This window comes from Chenopodium album, chromosome 7 (assembly GCF_948465745.1).
Source record: "Chenopodium album chromosome 7, dcCheAlbu1.1, whole genome shotgun sequence".
Lineage (NCBI taxonomy): Eukaryota > Viridiplantae > Streptophyta > Magnoliopsida > Caryophyllales > Amaranthaceae > Chenopodium > Chenopodium album.
The window spans coordinates 13393128-13412589 of record NC_137840.1 but is presented as its reverse complement, the minus strand read 5'-3'; the positions used below and the strand labels follow the sequence as shown (position 1 = coordinate 13412589).

Sequence of the window (19462 nt, the reverse complement as noted above, 5' to 3'; positions counted from 1 at the left end):
ATAATAGTACTAATAGAATTAAGGATGTAATTAAACTTCTAACAGAATTAAGAAATATGTAACTATAAGAAGAGGCATATTAGTTTACTAATTAAGGAAGTATATTTATGCACGGGTGCTATGCTACCATAATATTACTAACAAAATCATGCTCTGACCATTTACCATTATTATCACTATGCTAGACTTTACTAATTAAATGTGATATTACATATTTTTTTTCCATAAATTTTTTATGTAGTCATTTAGAATAACATACTTAAAATATTCTTGTTTTTATACGAAAGTATAAACATTAAAAAAATATAAAAAATAATATAAAATAGCAATCATATAGCGACACTTGTCAGGCTTACATTGAGACGCTTCTCTTTTAGTATAGTATATAGATAGATAGATAGATAGATAGATTATAGCCTAGTTTCTCTTTTGTAATTGGTGTATACATCTCGTGTTTGTTAACGAGACTGGCTAGTAATTAAATTATTTTCGTCACTTTATTTTATTTTTGTTTTTTAAAAAATACGTAAAACACTTAAGACAATAAAAAAAAAAATCATTGTGTTGAAGGTCAGTTAGGTTGGTTGCACCTAGAGCTGTCAATTCGGGTAAACGGGTCGGGTCAACTCGGGTCGGGTCAATTCGGGTTAATATTGTAACCTATGTGAGTCGGGTTTGGGTTGGGTCATACTTGGATCGGGTCACGTCGGGTCATACATCTTAACGAGTTTGGATCGGGTTAGTAACAGGTCGGGTTACATTTGAGTCTGGTGAACAATAGGTCAGGTTTAATTCGGGTTTTTACGGGTTAAAACGGATTAGGGAAATTCTCGAGTTCGAGTCGGGTTCGGTTCAAGTCAATAATTTGCGGGTTAGAATCGGGTCGGGTCATTCTCGGGTTTGAGTTGAGTTCGGTTCAAGTCAATAATTTGCGGATTATAATTAGGTCGGGTCATTTTCAAGTCGGGTCATTCTCGGGTTCAAGTCTGGTTTGGTTCAAGTCAATAATTTGCGGGTTATAATCAGGTTGAGTCATTTAATTTCCAAGTCGGGTCATTCTCGGGTTCAAGTCGGGTTATGTTCAAGTCAATAATTTGCGGGTTATAATCAGGTTGGGTTATTTAATTTCCAATTCGGTTCATTCTCGGGTTCAAGTCGGGTTATGTTCAAGTCAATAATTTGCGGGTTACAATCAGGTCAGGTCATTTCCAAGTCGTGTCATATTTGGGTTCAAGAAATAGATAATTATCATTTTTATCAAGCTAATTATTTCCTTTGACTATAATATATATGACAACATACTAGGGAACTATAGTTTATAATTTAGGAAGATAATTATCTCCTTTAACCATACAACACTATATTTAACTTTTAAATTTGGGGATGATATTCCTTTCTTTTGCTAGTCTGGACCGACTTGGTCTCCCTAAACAAATTGCTTTGATCAATAATAATAGGGTGGTCTAAATTTCATTTAAGGTGATTTGAAATCGGGTCAGGAACAATTTGGGTTGAATTTAGATCGGATCAATAATAAGTCGTGTTGATTACAAGTCGGGTAAGTAACAAATCAGGTTGAATTTTTAGGTCGGGTTAGTAATAGGTGGGTAAAATTCGGGTCAGGTCAATAACAAGCCGGGTTGATTTCGGGTCGGGTTTGGAACGGGTAGGGTTGATTTCAGGTCGGGTTAGTAACAAGTCGGGTTAGATTCGGGTTTTGACGGGTTAAAACGGGTTTGGGTCAATTTCGGTTCAAGTCGGATCCGGTTCAGGTCAATAATTTACGGGTTTCATTCAGGTCGGGTCATCTCCAGGTCGGTTCATGTTCGGGTTCGGGTCTCACATACTCGGGTCAACTCGGGTCTGGGGTTGGTTTCATCAGGTCGGGTTTGGGTTAACATTTTTTCGGGTTAAGATGGGTTGGTTAATAATTGAGTTATGGTCGGTATTTTGGGTCGGGTCAACTTTTGATAGCTCTAGTTGCAGCCCCAGTCAATAGTTGATGGTGTTCATGAAGTAGTCCAAGTTCGAGGTGGTGGGTGTACCCAAACTATAATTCAAGGTATTGAGGCCAATTTTGTCTGATAAAAATGGAAAAATTGATAATAATAATTTCACATTCGGTTGGTTGGTGGATAATAATCCCACACATCAATTATTATTTAATAATCAACATTTTCTATTAGTTCCTTATGACCCATAACTTAGAAAATGTTTTTTTTTTTTTTTTTGAAAGGTGAAAAAGATAATGCCTTATTAGTAACTAGGTTAAAATCCCGTGTACTATTTGTTGAAGATTTTTAACAACAATATTACAAAAAATAAAATTTATTAAAGATATTCAAAAATATTTCATTTGGGTATATATGGAACATGATCGTCAAACTGGAAAGAAAATATATAAGGTATAAATAGGCCTTGTTTGGCAATAGGGTGTTGGCTGGTTTGATTGGCTGGTTTGACTGACTGTTTGTATTGATTTTTTTTTGTTGGTTGTTTGACTTTTTATTAGTCTAAAAACATATTTGGTAAAATTGGTTGTTGGATGTTGTTAGTAACTTAGGTAACCAAAAGCCAAAAGCTTAAAGACAAAAGCCAAAAGCTTAAAGACAAAAGCCAAAAGCTACTCTAAGTAGTTTTTTTCATCTTGGCTTAAAAGCCAGTTTTTCAGCTGGCTAAAAAAGCCATTTACTAAACACAAATTTTGAATGTTTGATCAAATGAAAAAGCCAAAAGCCAATAAAAAAGCCAATAAAAAGCCATTTACCAAACAAACCAACTGTATACTTAAATATTTTGGAAAAAAAATAATGAAATTTTTTCCACAAATTAATGACAATGACAAGTGGGATATGCTTTTAGTAGGGATGACAATTCTAAATGGATATCCGCAAATCCAATCCACCCGAAATAAATAAATGGACGAAAATCCGCATTAAATGGATGAAGGGCGGGTGACGGATGAAGCGGGTGATGGATCGGGTCGGATTCGGGTGGGGCTCCGTTTCATCCATCACCCGATCCGTCATCCGTTTATCACCCGATCCGCAGTCCATCCGTATATATATAAAAAAAAATTCCCAATTTTCTTATATACTAGTATACTACACTGTATGTACGGTATATTTCTAAAAATTCTTTAATTTTATTTTAAAAAATATAAAACCTCCCTCAATTCCTAATTATGTAGTACCGAAATAAGTTCATGATTTCGTTCAAAAAAAAAAAAAGTAAGTTCATGATTATTTTTATTGCTAATAGTTTACTTTTTAAGTTTAAAATTGGCTAAAAGTTTTTTTTTTTTTTTACTCTAACGTATTAGATTTTATAGTTAGAGTAGGATTATAATTATCACCCGTTAAGCATCCGATCCACCCGTTTCATCCGCGGATGACGGATGGATCGGATGCGGGTGATGGGTTTTGCGGGTGACGGGTGGATCGGGTGGAGCGGATGATTAATTCGGGTGGATGCGGGTGGAGCTCCATCCGACCCGAATCCGATCGTTGCTATTCCTAGCTTTTAGTACTCCATATATGCGTAGTATTAATAGATTTTTCCAATCCTCTACTAGCCTGAGTCATCCTCATCCCCCCTTATTTATTTATTATCAAAATATTCGTAATTTTTTAAATTTCAATTTAGTAAAATCGTAGTTCAATCTTGTACTCTTGAGTCTTGACTTAATTGTTACTGTTTTTTTTTATACTACAGTAGGAAGTTTTACATTGATCTAGAGTAGTCAGGTGGGTGTTCATGGGCACATTTGAACAATTGAATTTTTCCCCAAATTGTTAAAATATTCAAGCTCTTTAATATCTATCTTTCTTGTTGCTGTGCCAGAGATTAGATTCTTGTAATATGCATATAAAACAAAGGATTTATTGGAAACATTCTCTTTACCAATTTGTTGGATAGGCCGTAAGATTGCGTACATCTGAACCTCATCAAATCCGGGCATCGATCCCGGTATGTATTAGTATTGTTTGTTTGCTTAATCCATTTAGATGTTAATAAACTTACTGTTTTGACGTTATTTCTGCTCAATAATCTTGTAATAAAATGGGCATGGTAAGTTGGTAATGGTCTAATGGGTATAGTACACTCACTACATTGTGCATACCAATTGTTTGCTGAATTGTTTTTAGTGCAAAGCCCATCATCGAATTGCTGAATTACTTTCTTCATTTTGACTATTGTAATGCTTATTCTTTGGTCGTAAATTAATATAATCTTTGCACTTATCTTTGCTTTTCTAGTTGATTTGGTTTATTGGTTGAATATGGGTAATCATTACAGGACCATTTTAGTGATGTACTGGTTATATTTTTATATTAGTAGCTACACTTATTGTATTGGTAGCGTAGGGTACTTTAAGAAAGAGGCGGAAATGGGTCATTCGGATGTGGGTCGGTTTGGCTTAATTTTGTTTAAGTCAGTCTGTTCTGTTCGAGTCGATTCAAATTGGGTCATATTTGGGTCAATTGATTTTCAATAGTCCTAAACAAGTCCGTCAATATTGATCATATTGATCTTCTGAATTGGGTTGATTCAGATTGTATTAATTTCAGTTCGGTTCAATGTCATCTTATCTGATTTTTGGGGCTGGTCGGGTCTAGGTCGTGTAGGATTAATTTGGGAAATCAAGTACTAGTCCAGGTCTGTGAGGTTAAGTTTTGGCTATTATTTGTTGGAGAATGTGAAAACTTACATTATGCATTCACTTGAACACTTGGGTGACAAGCCAACATGTGAAATCCTTTTTCCTGAAACCTGTGATAAAGTTATATGCTAACTATCAGCTATTTAGAAACAGATCATAAAATGATGATAGTTTGTTGCAATGTTTCACCATGCCATGATCCTGGAGTAGTTGGTTTTTCTGCTGTTCTATAGTGGTGAAGGGTGGGAGTTGCTGCAGCGTACACTCAGACTACTGAAACTCTCAATTAACAAGTGTGCATGCACATAGCTGCCGGGCTTGAGGCAATGTGAAATATAGATTTAATAAGTTTTTTAGGTTCTGAGGAAAGTGATTAAACACTAGCTGAAACTAATGTAACACATCTCCACAAGCCATTTGTTTAAGGACCTATAATTAAAGATTTGTTTTAAAGAATGCAAGAATTTGATGATTGACTTTTAATACTAAATTAATTCTACTAATTTAGTGAACCAAGTTGATTAGTGGGCTCTCTTGGTCACACTTTGTGTGGTGTACTGTTTTGTTTTATTTTTTTCCCAATACATAGCTTTAAATTCCCAGTGTAAAGGAGAAATAATACTATGAAATTCTTTTCTATTGCAGTTTGTGCTTCGCCTTACGGCCTGTATTGCAACAAGGGTGCTCTTCAATCAGCCATCGGTCTTTCATCTTGAATCAGGATAACTAATTGCTGAGTTGGGCCCTCCATATTGGGGTTTGGTGTTATATTGTATGTTTAAATTCAAGTTCCCACTTTGATCATTTTCTTTTCATAAAAAAAGCTTCCTTTTCTCTTGTTGTCACTCTCATAAAATAAAGAGAAAAGATAAAAAAAAGAGGAAAAAAACAGAAAAATAAAAGCTAAGAATTATTTTTCCTTTATGGTTATGCAATGCAGATGCTTGCTTTGTTATAAAGCAGTTATATTGATTACATTCCTCATATCTTACAAGGGTTCTTGGATGAAAGGTGGAAAAAAGAAAAGATAGAATCTACCTACTACTTTTTTCATAAAAGAAACAAAAGGGGCCAAATTGTTCCTCATGAAGGGTCTCCTAATGCACTTGGTGAGACGATGCTTTTTGTACAGATGCTCTATTGCTTCACCTTAGATGTCTATTAATTACTGTATGGTCATAATTGAAATGTTTTATTTATTTTTGTGGAATTCAATGTGTCTTTGGTCTTATATGTCGATTTACAAGAATCGAATCTGCATGGGTCTATCTCACCTAGGAACTGCACTATATCATTCATAGTTGGGCGTGGGGCTGGGGCCCTAGCTGTACATCGAATGGCTGTGCAGATTACTTGAAGCATATCATCCCTAAACAAACCTGAAACACGTTTGTCCAAGACTTCCATAGCTCCTTCCTTGGTTTCTGCCTTTGTGGTAACCCAATTTATGATATTCTTGTTTTCACCAAACTCTGCCTCCACTGGCTTCTTCCCTGTGACGAGTTCCATCAACACTACTCCAAAGCTGTAGACATCACACTTTGTTGTTGCCTTGGATGTATTTGCATAATCTGAAAGACAATCAGAGTTAAAAAAAATTAAAATGACGCATTTCTTCCATAAAATTTTGACCCAACCAGTTCTAAATCTGGTAAAATACAGTATTATAGCTTAACTTTGGAAATCTTAATGTTGATGCAAGTTGATTACTATTGTATGCAGCATAAATTTTGGATGGATCTTAACAACATCACATATATTATATAGCAGAATATGCATGTGTGAGTACTTTAGATGAGAAAACTAGAGACTTTCGTTTTTTCCATCATATAGAGACTATTAGCATCTGAAACTTACCAGGGTCCATGTACCCATAAGTGCCTGCAATAACTGTGTTGCTTGAATCTTTTCCACCCTTGGCTTGCAGGACCTTAGCCACACCAAAGTCTGCAACCTTAGGCTGGAAATCAACATCAAGGAGAATATTGGATGACTTGATGTCCCTGTGTACAATAGATGGCAGCAGATCATGATGCAGGTAAGCTAAACCTTGAGCAACCCCTAAGGCAATTTGGTGGCGAGTTGGCCAATCCAATTGAATTTTCCCTTTGTGTAGGGCATCCCAGAGGTTTCCATTAGGCATATACTCATAAACCAGCAAGCTACAATCGAAACTTGACAAATAGCAGTACAGCTTCACGATGTTCTTGTGCCTTATATTTCCCAGAGTCTGAACTTCTGTCTCAAGCTCTTTATCTGGAAAGAGATGGTCGTCAGGCACCTTGTCCTTTGTTTTCCGACTCCATAGCTTCTTTACTGCCACAATTTCTCCACTGCTTAGCCCAATTCTATACACTGTTCCTGATCCTCCATGACCAACTATGTTCTCGTCAACCATGGCATCTAAGATTTCACGCTGATTAAAGCTTATTCGATGGAAGCTTTTGACATCATATGAGCAGAAAGATGATGACATGGTCTCATCATGTCCTATCAATGATTTTCCTTTTCTTAACCATCGTTTAAAGAACAAGATAGCTCCAACGAAGAAAAGAATTACCGAGGCCACTATTACCCACATTAGATTCACTCTCTTCTGGGTGCAAGCCTGTTGACAAAGTTGGAAGCTTCTATCTGATGTGTCTGTGTATGTTGTTACACAAAGCCCTGGATTTCCTAAGAAGCTGTCTTCTAGACCCTCTTTGATAAGGGAGAGAGGAATGGGACCATAAAGATGATTATTTGAGAAGTTGACAGAATTGGGGATTATCTCAGATAGGCTCCGAGGAAGCTTCCCTGTCAATTGGTTGTTTGACAGGTCAAGGAGATTAAGTGATTTTAGCTCAGATAGTGAATCTGGAATGGAAGAATTAAGCTTGTTGCTTCGTAGCAGTAAGAGATTTAGCTTCTTAAGGTTACCAATTTCAGTAGGTATAGGGCCAGACAAAAGGTTGTTGCTTAAATCTATTTTTACTAAACTTACAGCTCCAGAGATTTCAGGAGGCAGAGCCCCTGATATTTGGTTGCTCTGAGCAAAGAATTCTGATAGGTTTTTGGCATTCCCAATCAAGGGGCTTATAGGACCAGTCAATTGATTAAAAGCTAAATCAATAACTGCCACATGGGGAAGACCAAAAAGTCTTTGTGGTACTGACCCCTTTAACTGGTTATTGCTAACACGAAAACGTACTAGTGATGTGCACTTTTCATAAGTTTCAGGTATTTCTCCAGTAAACTTATTAGATAGTACAAGAAAGTACACGAGTTTACCTCCTCTGCAGATTTCTGGTGGCAATTTACCACTCAGTTGATTCTCTGACAAGTCTAACAGAGTCATAGCAGACGACTTCCCAAGGTTTTTGGGAACATCCCCTGTCAGAAAGTTGTCGTAGATAGATAAGAAGCTCAAAGTCTTCGAGTCCCCCAAGGAAGTTGGAATCTCTCCCGTGAGGCTGTTGTTGTAAATCTGTAAACCCCGGAGTTTGGGAAGGCGGCATATTGAATCTGGTATTCTTCCTGTCAATTTGTTAACTGACATATCCAGATCTGTCAGCTTTGTTAGATTACCCAACTCTTCTGGAATGGTACCTGTGAGCTCGTTGTAGTAAAGCATGAGCGACTTCAAATTCTTCAGCTTCCCTAGCTCGGGTGGAATCTGTCCATGAAGGTAGTTGCCACTAAGTTCAAGGTCAACAAGAGAAGACATGTTTCCTAAGGACGGTAAGATTAGACCCTGAAGCTTGGATGTTGACAAGACCAGTGACCTAAGCCTGGTCAGTCGTGTGATGTTCTCTGGAAGTTCCCAACGGTTAAGGTTGTTGTTTTCGTTGAAGTTTATCATCTCAAGATTGGTGAGGTTCATGATGGACATAGGGAAATCTCCATCGAATAAATTGTATGATAAGTCCAGGGCACGAAGGTATCTCATGCGAGAGAAATTTGGCAGTTTGCCACTGAGATATAAGGAACTCATATTGAGCACTTCCAAGAGAGAGCAGTTGATGATGCCGTCTGGAAAAGGGCCTTGAATAAAGTTGTTACTGATATCCAGCACACGCAGCTCAGGCAGGTAGGAGCAAACATTCGATGGAAATGAACCTTTGAGTGTCCAGCCAGAAATATTGATCTTTGTGACTTGGCCTTGCATATTACAGGTGATTCCAGTGTAATTACAATATGACTTCCCTTCTTGGACATTCCAGTAAGACAAAGCGCCACCTGAGAGAGAGTTTTTCATGAGGTTAAAATATTGAGGCTGCTGATTACTTGTGGAATGGATACAGTTAAGGAGCGAAAGAAATAACATGAAAGAAGATAAACGGAAAGATTGAAAAGCCATGACTCGGCCTTGGTGGATGAAACTAGGGAGGAGAAAGGAGAGGTGTTTGTCTAATATGGTTGTTGCGATTGAAGGAGCAGAGAAGAGAATATGTATATAGCTAGCATGATTGAGGAGATAATTGGGTGCAGCAGTAATGAGACTTGATGGAAAAAGAAGGTTCTTCCGGTACTAATCACTGCTGAAGAAAGAGAGAGGATACATATTTTGCATAAAGAAGCTTTATGCTGTACCCACTAACATATGTAGAGAATAAGATTATGTACGCCTATATAATGTATGAATAAACAGCACCGTACTTTTAATAAACTGTTTCATGTTTCGATCAATCAGGACCACTTGATCGCTATATATTCTCTATTAAAAGCTGATCTTCCTTCAGATAATTGATATTTACTGTAAATATCATCCTAGAACCATTATTTTCTATTTACAGGTTTACTTGTTTTCTATATGTAAAGATCCTGCTTGAAATGATTAAATTATTGTGCAGTAAGCTCGAATAAATTCTTAAAATCAATAATTGGCAATTCTTTGGTTAATTATTTTTTTCCTAGTTGCTTGATATCTCTTTTTTTCGGCATTTCCTTTAATCCTTAGCTGTTTCTCTGTTTCTTTCTTCGTCTGTGCTTGGTTGTGATCTCTATGCAATTATCTTATAGGTTATTTGCTATCTTAATATTTTACAAAACAATTTGTAAATTATGGGCTTGTATGTTATAGACGTACAATAATACATAACATATGATATGCTATATTCCTAAAGTAATTGTTTTAAAAGTGCTTTTCTGCAACTAGCATATTGTTTGCGCTATCAGCATTCAGCACTACACTTGAATAAGCCTTGTAGTTGATTGTTTTTTTTTTTTTTTTTTGCTTCTTAGGCCCCACCAACCAATTTGATTTGATTTGATTTAGCAGGAGATTATATTAATAAGAAACTGCAGTATCATTATATATATGCTAATCCTTAATGGTTTTCCAACCGTCTACATATGAAACGTGTGTCAGGTTTTTCATCTTTTTATATTCTCATAGTATAAAGCTTTAGAAGTTGTTCATTATTATGTGAATTCTTTAATAAGAATCTGTAGCAAAAGCTTTCTGTCTCCGGGAATCATCGCGAGCCATAACCATGTAACTTAGAGTTTAGACTGCATCATTTAAGTTTGTAACTGATACGGTAGTTTGTGTTCAGGTTTCTGTTTTGAGAGAAATTATACTGGTAAATATCCGGGTTCACTGGTTTAGTGCTGAATTAAATCAGTTTGCATTAAGGAAAAGCTGTACATCAAATCAAATGAAGTTTTTTTTGAGCCTGTGTAATTTAATCACCGACTAATGATATGACTGTGTGGTTGATAAAATATATTACCGAAGAGAGCGTATGTGAATGTTTATTAATGGTAGTATCGTACGAATTCGTGAGATTCTGATCAATTTGGCAGTAGAACATTCTCTTTATTTATTTAAAGGAAAGCGTAGAAAGTTTAACTTTCTGAGTTGTTTGAAATGATTTGACTTTGATCTTAAGAATGATGTTTTGCTAATGGAAATCATTTACATTACCTTTCTTCTAGTTTGTTTCTTCTGTTTATGATTTTTTTGGTTTTAATTTTCTTTTTCGTCGTTTTAGAGGACATTGTGGAATTAAGGGAGCACGTTCAAATTACTGGCATTAAGAGTTTGGCAGTGGAGGTTACTACTACAACAAACTTCTACCCGTATGACTTTATTTTCCCAAGCTTCACACCAAAAAGAGGCAAGCAGGTTTTTCCTTGTTACTTTATACTTTATTGTCCACACTACCTGGAATTTATAATTTATTTTTAGTTTTGAATTGGAACATTAATCCATGTATAAATTCATGCAGTCAAGATGTAATAAAATACATGAATGCAACATTGAGTTATGTCTATGCTCTACATCCATTCTCATAAACACAACCTCATCCGATCAAAGATTTCTAAACACTGTCTTCATGAAAATCTATCATATAACTGGAACAAGATCTTCCCCCTTTTTCCCGAGTAATGCTTCCACCAAGGTAGCTTTATTAAGTTCTTAATATGCATTGGAATTTTACTCATTATTTCTTTGTTTACGGAGCAAGTATTCAACAATGAATAGAAACGGGTATTGATGGGGAAAGCCCATAAAAGTTTGTGAGCCCAAAAACTAGAATCTCATGCCTTATTTAGATGCCCTCAATTGATATAGTAGAATGTGAATTAAAGAGAGATGCCCACTCATACCCAGTGATGGTTGTGTATTTTGACAGCTAGAAACTTAGATGATCTGACATGGCTGTTTTATTCTCTTGTAAATGTTGTTTAATAATGATGAAATTAGCAACAAGCTCTAATGGAGATAAGGTGTAGATAAAACATAAGTAGTCATTTTTTATGATTTTCACTGCGTAAATCAGAAGCAAGATTAAATGAGAGAAAATATGTGTAAAAACTATCTGACAAAATATTAGTCTGAGTGTTATTAGGTTGGAATTAAAATGGACTGACTTTATAGCCTATTCAAATTATTCTGTAATTATAAGCTGTAAGGTAGTAATACATAGTTTCATGTAATATTCTTTTTGGAAGTTGATTATTTTTCAACTTTCACAAAATTGGCTTATACTTACTATTTAGTGGTTTCTTGACTGGTTAATATTAGTCCTATCACACAATCAATATGTATGATGATTTTAGCAATAAGATTGCATATACCTAAGACTTTTGAGCTAACAAGTGTCTTTGGTTATAATACATCTTATATGATGGTGCTTTATTTATTTAATTTTTTTTACTAAAGCTTAAATGTTTTGAATTTACTATAACTTGGGCCATGTTAGTTGTTTCAGCTTAACATTTCTGATTAAGTAATGTGAAACAAAACAAGCCTCCAAGTATATGTGTCACACTTGGTGTATATTTGTCATATCAGTACCCTCCCTTTCTGCAATCTTATTGGACAATTCAGCACCTCAGAAAGCAGGACTATTTTTAATAGGTCTTTTTGATAGCTAATTGTAAACTTTTCATTGAGGATAGAGGTCGGGCAAAGTAGAGGTTATGTGTTGGTATGTGAAAGGCTACACCCATCACTTATCCCTAGCTTTGCTTATATATTATAATGTAGTAAATAGGGATTCATATTGAATTGTCATGTCATAGTCATATTATATAGAAAAACTCCTTTAATGAACATCTTTTTCCTGTTAAATTTCTCATAATTTTTAGAATAATTGATGTTGGAGCTTTCATTTTCATTAGTATGATTCTACCTTATAACCTTTTTTTTTAATTGCATATTAATTAAATCTTCTATTCAATGGACTGAGTTATGATACACTCTTAGTGGAAGGGGCATCATGTGCATGTTAGTAGTTAAAGATGAATTCTTGTGATTGTATAAATGTAAAATTTTTGAAAAAGGAAATTCCTTATACAAGATGCTTTTTAGGGGATTTTTACAGTGATGTATATATATATTAATGACATTTCTATGCTAGTATGTGCTACATAAGATTTCTTGCCACTATAGAAACAGTAATCCTTCATTTGTTCAATAAGAAATTCATTTTCTGAAAGTTTCTTCAAGAAAGAGCTACTATGGTGCATAGAAGTAAGGCAGAAAATTGATTGGACAACGTCTTAGGTTAAAGCATCTTGTGCACTGGATAAACTCAAAGAAGGCTGTTATTTATTTGAAAATGATGTCTTTTGGTAAAAACCTTAAATGAATTAATGCAGCTGTTTATGGGAATTTATTCTTGATGTCGAAATGTGTTGGTTTTATTGGATACGCATGTTTATTCTGTGAGTCCTTGCTTTGGCAGATTGCAAAACTAACAAGTGCACGATTTGGTTCTTTTCTTTTTTCTTTTGTTTCTGTCGCAGAACTTTATCCAATTGGTATCCATGGTGTACAAGGTCAAAACATGCCCACTTATTCGTCTAGAAGTTAAGTATTATCCTTTACTTTCATTCTCTTTTATTTTATTCTTTCCCTTTCATTTTTTTTTTGTTTTTTTTTTCAACATGATAATCTTGCTGGCATGTGTGATTTGGCTGTGTGCAGTAGGAAAACGGACTAACAGGGTGCAGTAAGGATGTGGAGTTACAAATGAAAGCGGAAGCAGCCAAATCATACCTTCAGCAGTAGGAGAATGGAATTTCTTTCATCCTTATTCAAGGTTAATCTGCTCATTTCTTAAGTGATGATATGGTGATAAGTAGTTTTTAGGAAATTCTACTACCCTGGCATTTATATCTTCTCCTATGTGCAACAAACTACATGGTTTTGGATTTTGAGCTACATACTTAATGGACTTAAGCAGAGACAACCTAAGATGGTTAGCTATAATCATATTTATCAAATTTCGTAATTTAAAGCACATAAAAATTTGTTGTTATGCTGATAAATGTTTCTATGCACTTACAGCCTTACAGGGACCAGCATGTGAAAAATATTAAGACTCTTCCTAGTTTTGTTTTAGTGTGTTTCTTAGACAAGTAAAGGACTGTTCTTGTGAATTGAGGTTTGTAGTCTTTCTAATGTCATGAGCCACATCAATAAAATAAGATTAAATTAGAGGACAATGAAGTTATGTTTGGAGAACAGATGCAAAAGCTTGAGACTTTGCTGCTTGCTGGCATCATGAGTGAAGATTAAGGAAACAGTTTGACCATTTTCTGACCTTAGAATTTTGATTTAAAAATTTCCCTTTTTGTTCCTAGTGATGCTTAGTCTTTGCCAAGTTCTTCTGCCCAGACTGCATGACAGTCCACAGTTATTAAATTTGCATGATGATCTCCAAAGCATTAAGAGTTTATAGCCAATAATGTTTCAAGAGAGTGAGAACTTCATGGATGGTATGGATGCTAAGTGACAAGCAAGTGTCTATATATATATAACTCTTCCAAGTGTGCCAGCATATCAGTAAATTGCATGTATCAAAACTTAGTGCAATATTCATCATTTTATGGTCAATAAATACATTTATAGTGTGCTTGGTTGACAACTAGAGTATATAGGGGAGAAAGTGATATAGGCACACCAAAAACTGATTCTGGCACACCCATTGTGAGAGCACAGTTTTCGAAGCTCTTCTCACATGGAAGTGTGCCAAAATAAATTTTGTATGCCTAAATCATTTCCCTAGCTGCCTAAAGTATCGAAAACTCGTTGAATTGCAGGCTACTGCAGAACAGAATTTCTGAACATTATATCATTATAGGCAATCAAAGATGAATTCCTTATTAAAGTGGGCATTGCACTCCCTTATTAGATTAAATTTGAGACACTAAAGTTTCTTCTATATGGATGCCATAAAATGTAGTTAATTTACTGGCAGAATTCCTAGCAAAAGAGTCACCATTTCTTATTTGGTTAGAATGTGGCACATAGTTTGCAGTTCTTGGGTTTGAATCATGTTTACTATGTTAGATGTTGAGCTATCTGATTGTGCTGTCCAATACACCTAGAGCTTAGAGATTCTTGTTATTTTGATTGAATGATATGCTTCTTTAATTCCTAAAAGTTTGATTTACTTCAAGTTCTCATTTTACCCCCTTATCTTTCAAATAAATTAACGGTTGCATTGTATTACATGTACTTATGCTAACTTTCTGGACACTTAAATGTCATAACATCGAATTTCCAGGACTGTCTCACGTGTGGGGTGTAAGGGACTTCGGAGTATTCTGTGGTTGAGAAACTACAATGCAAACTGATGCAGAAGAGCATTTTGTATATTTTTCTCGGTAAGTAATTAAAAGCTTTTCTGCCCAAAAAGACAAAATATATATCAATATGATGAAATCAGGAGGTATACACTGGGTAGAGCACTTTCAAAACCTTCCTCTCACACACTTAGACCCTGAAAGCATTACAACAGATCACAAACACTCAAAGTCTCTAACAATTCTTTTACTTTCCTTGAAGTGTTGCCAGCCCTGATGCTATTTCTTAAACAATACACTATATGAACTCTAGAATTATTTGATATCTTTGAACGGGTAGTTAGTTGAATGCACACTTAATTCTTACAGAATTTGGTTGTAGGGTTTCCAGATAGAGTATTTAGTAGCAGCAATTGAACAAAAGAGGTATGTTTGTCAAATCTTAAACTACTATAATTCTTGCAATCAACTTCATATAACTTTATATCAGTATCATTGCAATTAACCTAGAACAAACCCTTAACTCCAGTTGTAATGATATTTGATGAATAGGTGGGAGATGATTTCAGGGCAATTGCCACAGAAACTAAAGCCATCATCACATACCTTTAATAGGGACAATTTATTAGGTCTTGCTTTCACAAGCCTAGCCAACCAGCAAGTGAAGCTATGATTAGAGAAATGTTTTGCACTTGGGGTGTGAGCTACAATGTTCCACTCTTAAATCTTAACATCATACATTCCTTTAGGGTTGTCAGACACGTTCAATCAAACTAATAGAAAATTTATCCAGTAAATCCTAATGTGAAGGCTAAAATGCTTGTCCTTGATTGTCTTTGACAGCTAATGTATATAGTACAAAGAGTATACTCCGTAGTAATTATGGCCATGCTCTAACATTAGGAAACAATCCTAATTATGGAAAACTCTAGCATTAGGTAACCATATTATTCCTAAATTTATTCTACCTTTTTTTTATTTGAATAAACTACGAGGATCAATTAATTAATTAAGTTAGGGATTGTTACAACACCATCATTCAAAGCTGGGACATCACCAGCTAAATTAAAGTTTTGGTTTACAAGTTCAGAGCTATGCTCTCTGTCAAAAGTTACCCTACAAACTGGAGGTGGATTATACAAAAAACAGGTTTGGTTCATTGTCTCCAGGTTGATCCTCGCATCCTTCGCCAAGCTATCAGCTACTGAGTTTGCTTCCCGTCCTTCAAAGTGCAATTCCAGAGGGTGGAGCTCCCTTACAAGGGCCCTGCAATTTGTAATCAAGACAGATGAGTTTTCAAGAGTCTGGTTACTATTAATCTCCTCAACTGCTCTTTTTGAATCTGACCAAATGTTCACTCTTTCCCATCCTCTATCTTTAACCCAAATTAAACTCTGGTATATGGCATTTAGCTCAGCATTATAGCTGTTGGGACAGTAACTTTTCCAAGTGATACCTTCAATCCAATCACCCATATGGTTTCTGCAGACTGCACCAATACCCGCCAGTTTAGTTGACTCAATGAACGAGGCATCACAATTGATTTTCAGGTCGGGAAAAGGAGGAGGATACCAGGCAAGGAGGGAGGGCTTAAGACTTTCCGAGTTGGCAATTGAAAAATAGCACTCAGAAGCAGCCCATATGCACTGGTGGACTGTTTGTGTGTTGGATGTGTTTTTTTTGTGAAAAACCCAAGCATTCCTTCGTAGCCAAATATGTCATAGGATAAAAGGGAATAGGATGCTCCATGGGATTTCATTGTGTGAGGGGGTGGAGATGTTGAGGTTTTGATCAAGCCAATCTTGCCACTGAGCAGCAGACTGTAAAGGTGCAGGGGAGGGGATCAAGTCCCAAATTTCTTTAGCTCGTATACAAGAATGAAAAAGGTGGGAGTTTGATTCTTCATGGGTGGGGCAGAAGGAGCAGAAAGGTTGATGATTGGGTATTCTCTTGTGTAGATTGAGGTTGTTTGGTGTTCTATCCCAAGCGAGCTGCCATAGAAACATTTTTATTTTTGGGTGAATTTGGAGATGCCATAAATTCCCCCATGTGAACAAGGGCAGCCTTTTCTTTGTGTTTGTTGTGAGCTCTGTTCTAGCTTTAGAAGCCATAAACTTACCCTTGTAGCTCCAGCAAGAGTAAGCATTATCAGAATTGCTGTTAAGAATCACAGAGCTGAATTGCTCATACATGGAATCAGTAATTTGGAAAGAGGTAAGTAACTCCAGATTTGATTTTGACAGAGAGTGACAGTCAGCAAGGCTTAAGGTCAAGCAGGTTGAGGGTATAGGCCCTGTAAGCATCTGTCTTAAGGACTGATGCAAGAGCCACTTATCACTCCAGATGTTAATGTCTCTCCCACTGCCCACATCCCAAACTAAGCTTTTTTCAAACAAGTTCCAACCCCTGCCAATGCCTTTCCAAACAGGTGAACCTTTGTTGAACGGTGTTGGGTATCTCTTATTATCAATATATTTTTCCCTAAGTAACAAAGCTGCCCAACCCTTTTTATTGTAAAGGTTCCAGCATTGTTTAGTTAGTGAAATAGTATTGATATGCTCATGCTTAGTGAAGCCTAACCCTCCTTCATATTTTGAGTGACAGACATTATCCCGAGAGATCCAAGTGATTTTTTTCTTTTCATTTGATCCCCCCCACAAGAAATTGGAGCAAATTGAATCCAACTTCTTGCAAATGGATTGGGGAAAAGAGAGTACTTGCATGTAGTATCTGGGAATGGATTGAAGGGTGGTTTGGATTAGGATTGCTCTTCCTGCTTTTGACAGCATATTGGATTTCCAGGTGGCTAATTTATCTCCCACCTTATCTATGATGAATTGCAAGGTCTTATTTGAGTGTTTCTTAATAGACAGGGGAAAACCCAAGTATTTTCCAAGATCGGGGGAGGAAGTTACATTGAGCTCTTGTTCAAAATCATCAATCATGCTTTGAGGAGTGTTGGGAGAGAAAAGGATGGAGCTTTTGAGGTCATTCATCTTTTGCCCCGACAAAGAAAAGAATTTGTTGAGAGTGTTTAGGAGAGAGTGGAGAGTTTTTTTTGATGTTTGCCCAAAAAGGAGTACATCATCGACAAAGTGAAGGTGGGAAATTTGAGTTTTTCCTCCCCTAAATCGAAAAGGGGATCATTCTTTCAACTCACACTGTTTATGGATCATATGGGAGAGGTATTCCATACAAATTATAAACAAGTAAGGAGATAGAGGGTCCCCTTGTCTCAATCCTCTCGAGGGAGTGAAAGGGGAAGAAAGCTTTCCATTGATAAGAATGGAGGTTGAGGTTGTAGAAACACAACTCATGATAAGATCAATCGAATCCAAGTCGAAATTGAAATAGAGAAGGCAATGACGAATGAATGGCCACTCCATTCTATCATAAGCCTTTTCCAAGTCGATTTTCAGAGCAAACAGACCCTTTCTTCCCTTTTTTTTCTTTTCCATTGAATGGATTATTTCCGAAGCTACAATGTAATTGATGTCTGTCCCCCTCCCCGGCAAAAAACTGTTCTGGTTAGGGGAGATAAAGGAGTGGAGCTTGGGCCTTATCCTATTCACTAGGATTTTTGAGAGGAATTTGTAGCAGGAATTGACAAGGCTTATTGGACGAAAGCTAGTGATTTTTGTGGGATTTTGAATCTTAGGAATTAGGCAGATAACTGTTTTATTTATGGATGAGGGGACAGCTTTGTTAGCAAAGATAGAGGAGAGGAAATGATGACAATCATCCTTTACAGACTCCCAGAAATGCTGAAAGAAAAGGCCATGAAACCCATCTTCTCCTGGTGCTTTAAGGGCACCAACCGAGAAAACACCTTCCTTGACCTCGGATAGACAAGGAATGGCAGAACAGGAAATAGAGTGAGAGGAGGTTGGGGGTCAGGGAGATCAGGAGGGGAAGAGGAGAAAAGAGAGGGAAAATGGGGCACAATATGATCATGGATAGCAGAGGGATCATAAATCCACTCTCCTACCTCATTTTTTAGGCAGAAAATCCTATTATTTTTTTTCCGGATTGTAGCACATAGGTGAAAGAAATTGGTGTTTCTATCCCCACTTAGAAGCCAATCCGATCTAGAATGAGCCAGCCAATACATTTCTTCCTGCTCATGTAATGAGTTTAAATCATTTAGTAAAGAAAGTTCCAAATCGTGGAGAAAAGCATTGGTTGGGTCGTTCTCAAGCGCCCTTTGAGTCCCACTAATTATGGCCGTTAATGATTTTATGTTCATTGCAACTGAGCCATAATTAGTACGGGCCCAATGGGCTGTTTTTACAGATAAGTTGGAGAGCTTATTCGGTAAAACCAGGTTATTCATAGTCCAGGTTTGCTTTACAAACGGATCAAAATTCGGGTTGCCCAACCACATGGGTTCAAATCTGAACATAGTCGAATCCGGAATGCTGACCCGTTTTTCCAGGTCCAACAAAACTGGATTATGATCCGAAGAGAGTCTTGGGAGGTTCTGGATTACGGCATCTTGAAAGGATTGAATCCACGAATTTGTAGCCCAGAATCTGTCCAAGCGCTCAAAAATTGGATTTTTCTTTCTTTTATTAAACCACGTGAATTTATGACCTGTGAAGCCAAGATCTATAAGATGGCATTTATCCATGGTTTCTTTATAAGCATTCATTTGATTAGTGGGGTGAGGGTTACCTCCCCATTTTTCATGGCTAAAACAGATTTCGTTAAAATCCCCACATACAACCCATGACATATTTATGTTGTCCTTTAAATTTATTAAGTCGCTCCACATTT

General features: G+C 36.4%; 2 protein-coding genes and 1 long non-coding RNA gene across 6 annotated transcripts in view; 2 read left to right on the top strand and 1 right to left on the bottom strand.

The window, feature by feature from the left end:
- The first annotated feature begins 3591 nt into the window (after positions 1–3591).
- Positions 3592–5894, top strand: LOC145638926 (uncharacterized). The gene is made up of 4 exons (XR_014114743.1): positions 3592–3746; positions 3844–3969; positions 5309–5435; positions 5659–5894. It is a non-coding gene; the product is annotated as an uncharacterized LOC145638926 (long non-coding RNA).
- LOC145638925 (receptor protein-tyrosine kinase CEPR1-like) lies at positions 5561–9225 on the bottom strand. Its single transcript, XM_081689994.1, has 2 exons — positions 6521–9225; positions 5561–6234 (listed from the first exon to the last, which is right to left on the bottom strand). Exons 1-2 carry the CDS (start codon positions 9000–9002, stop codon positions 5840–5842), a joined length of 2877 nt encoding a protein of 958 aa, XP_081546120.1. The 5' UTR covers positions 9003–9225; the 3' UTR covers positions 5561–5839.
- Positions 9226–9873: 648 nt separating this feature from the next.
- LOC145638924 (transcription initiation factor IIA subunit 2-like) overlaps positions 9874–19462 on the top strand; it is a 28054-nt gene continuing 18465 nt past the window's right edge. For 2 of the 4 annotated variants that reach the window (XM_081689989.1, XM_081689988.1), the window contains exons 1-4: positions 9874–10764; positions 12902–13197; positions 14668–14767; positions 15069–15112. The gene's annotated coding sequence lies outside the window, so the exon portion shown is untranslated. The remainder of the gene's footprint in view (positions 10765–12901; positions 13198–14667; positions 14768–15068; positions 15113–19462) is intronic. The other 2 variants (XM_081689990.1, XR_014114742.1) reach the window with 2 other exon arrangements.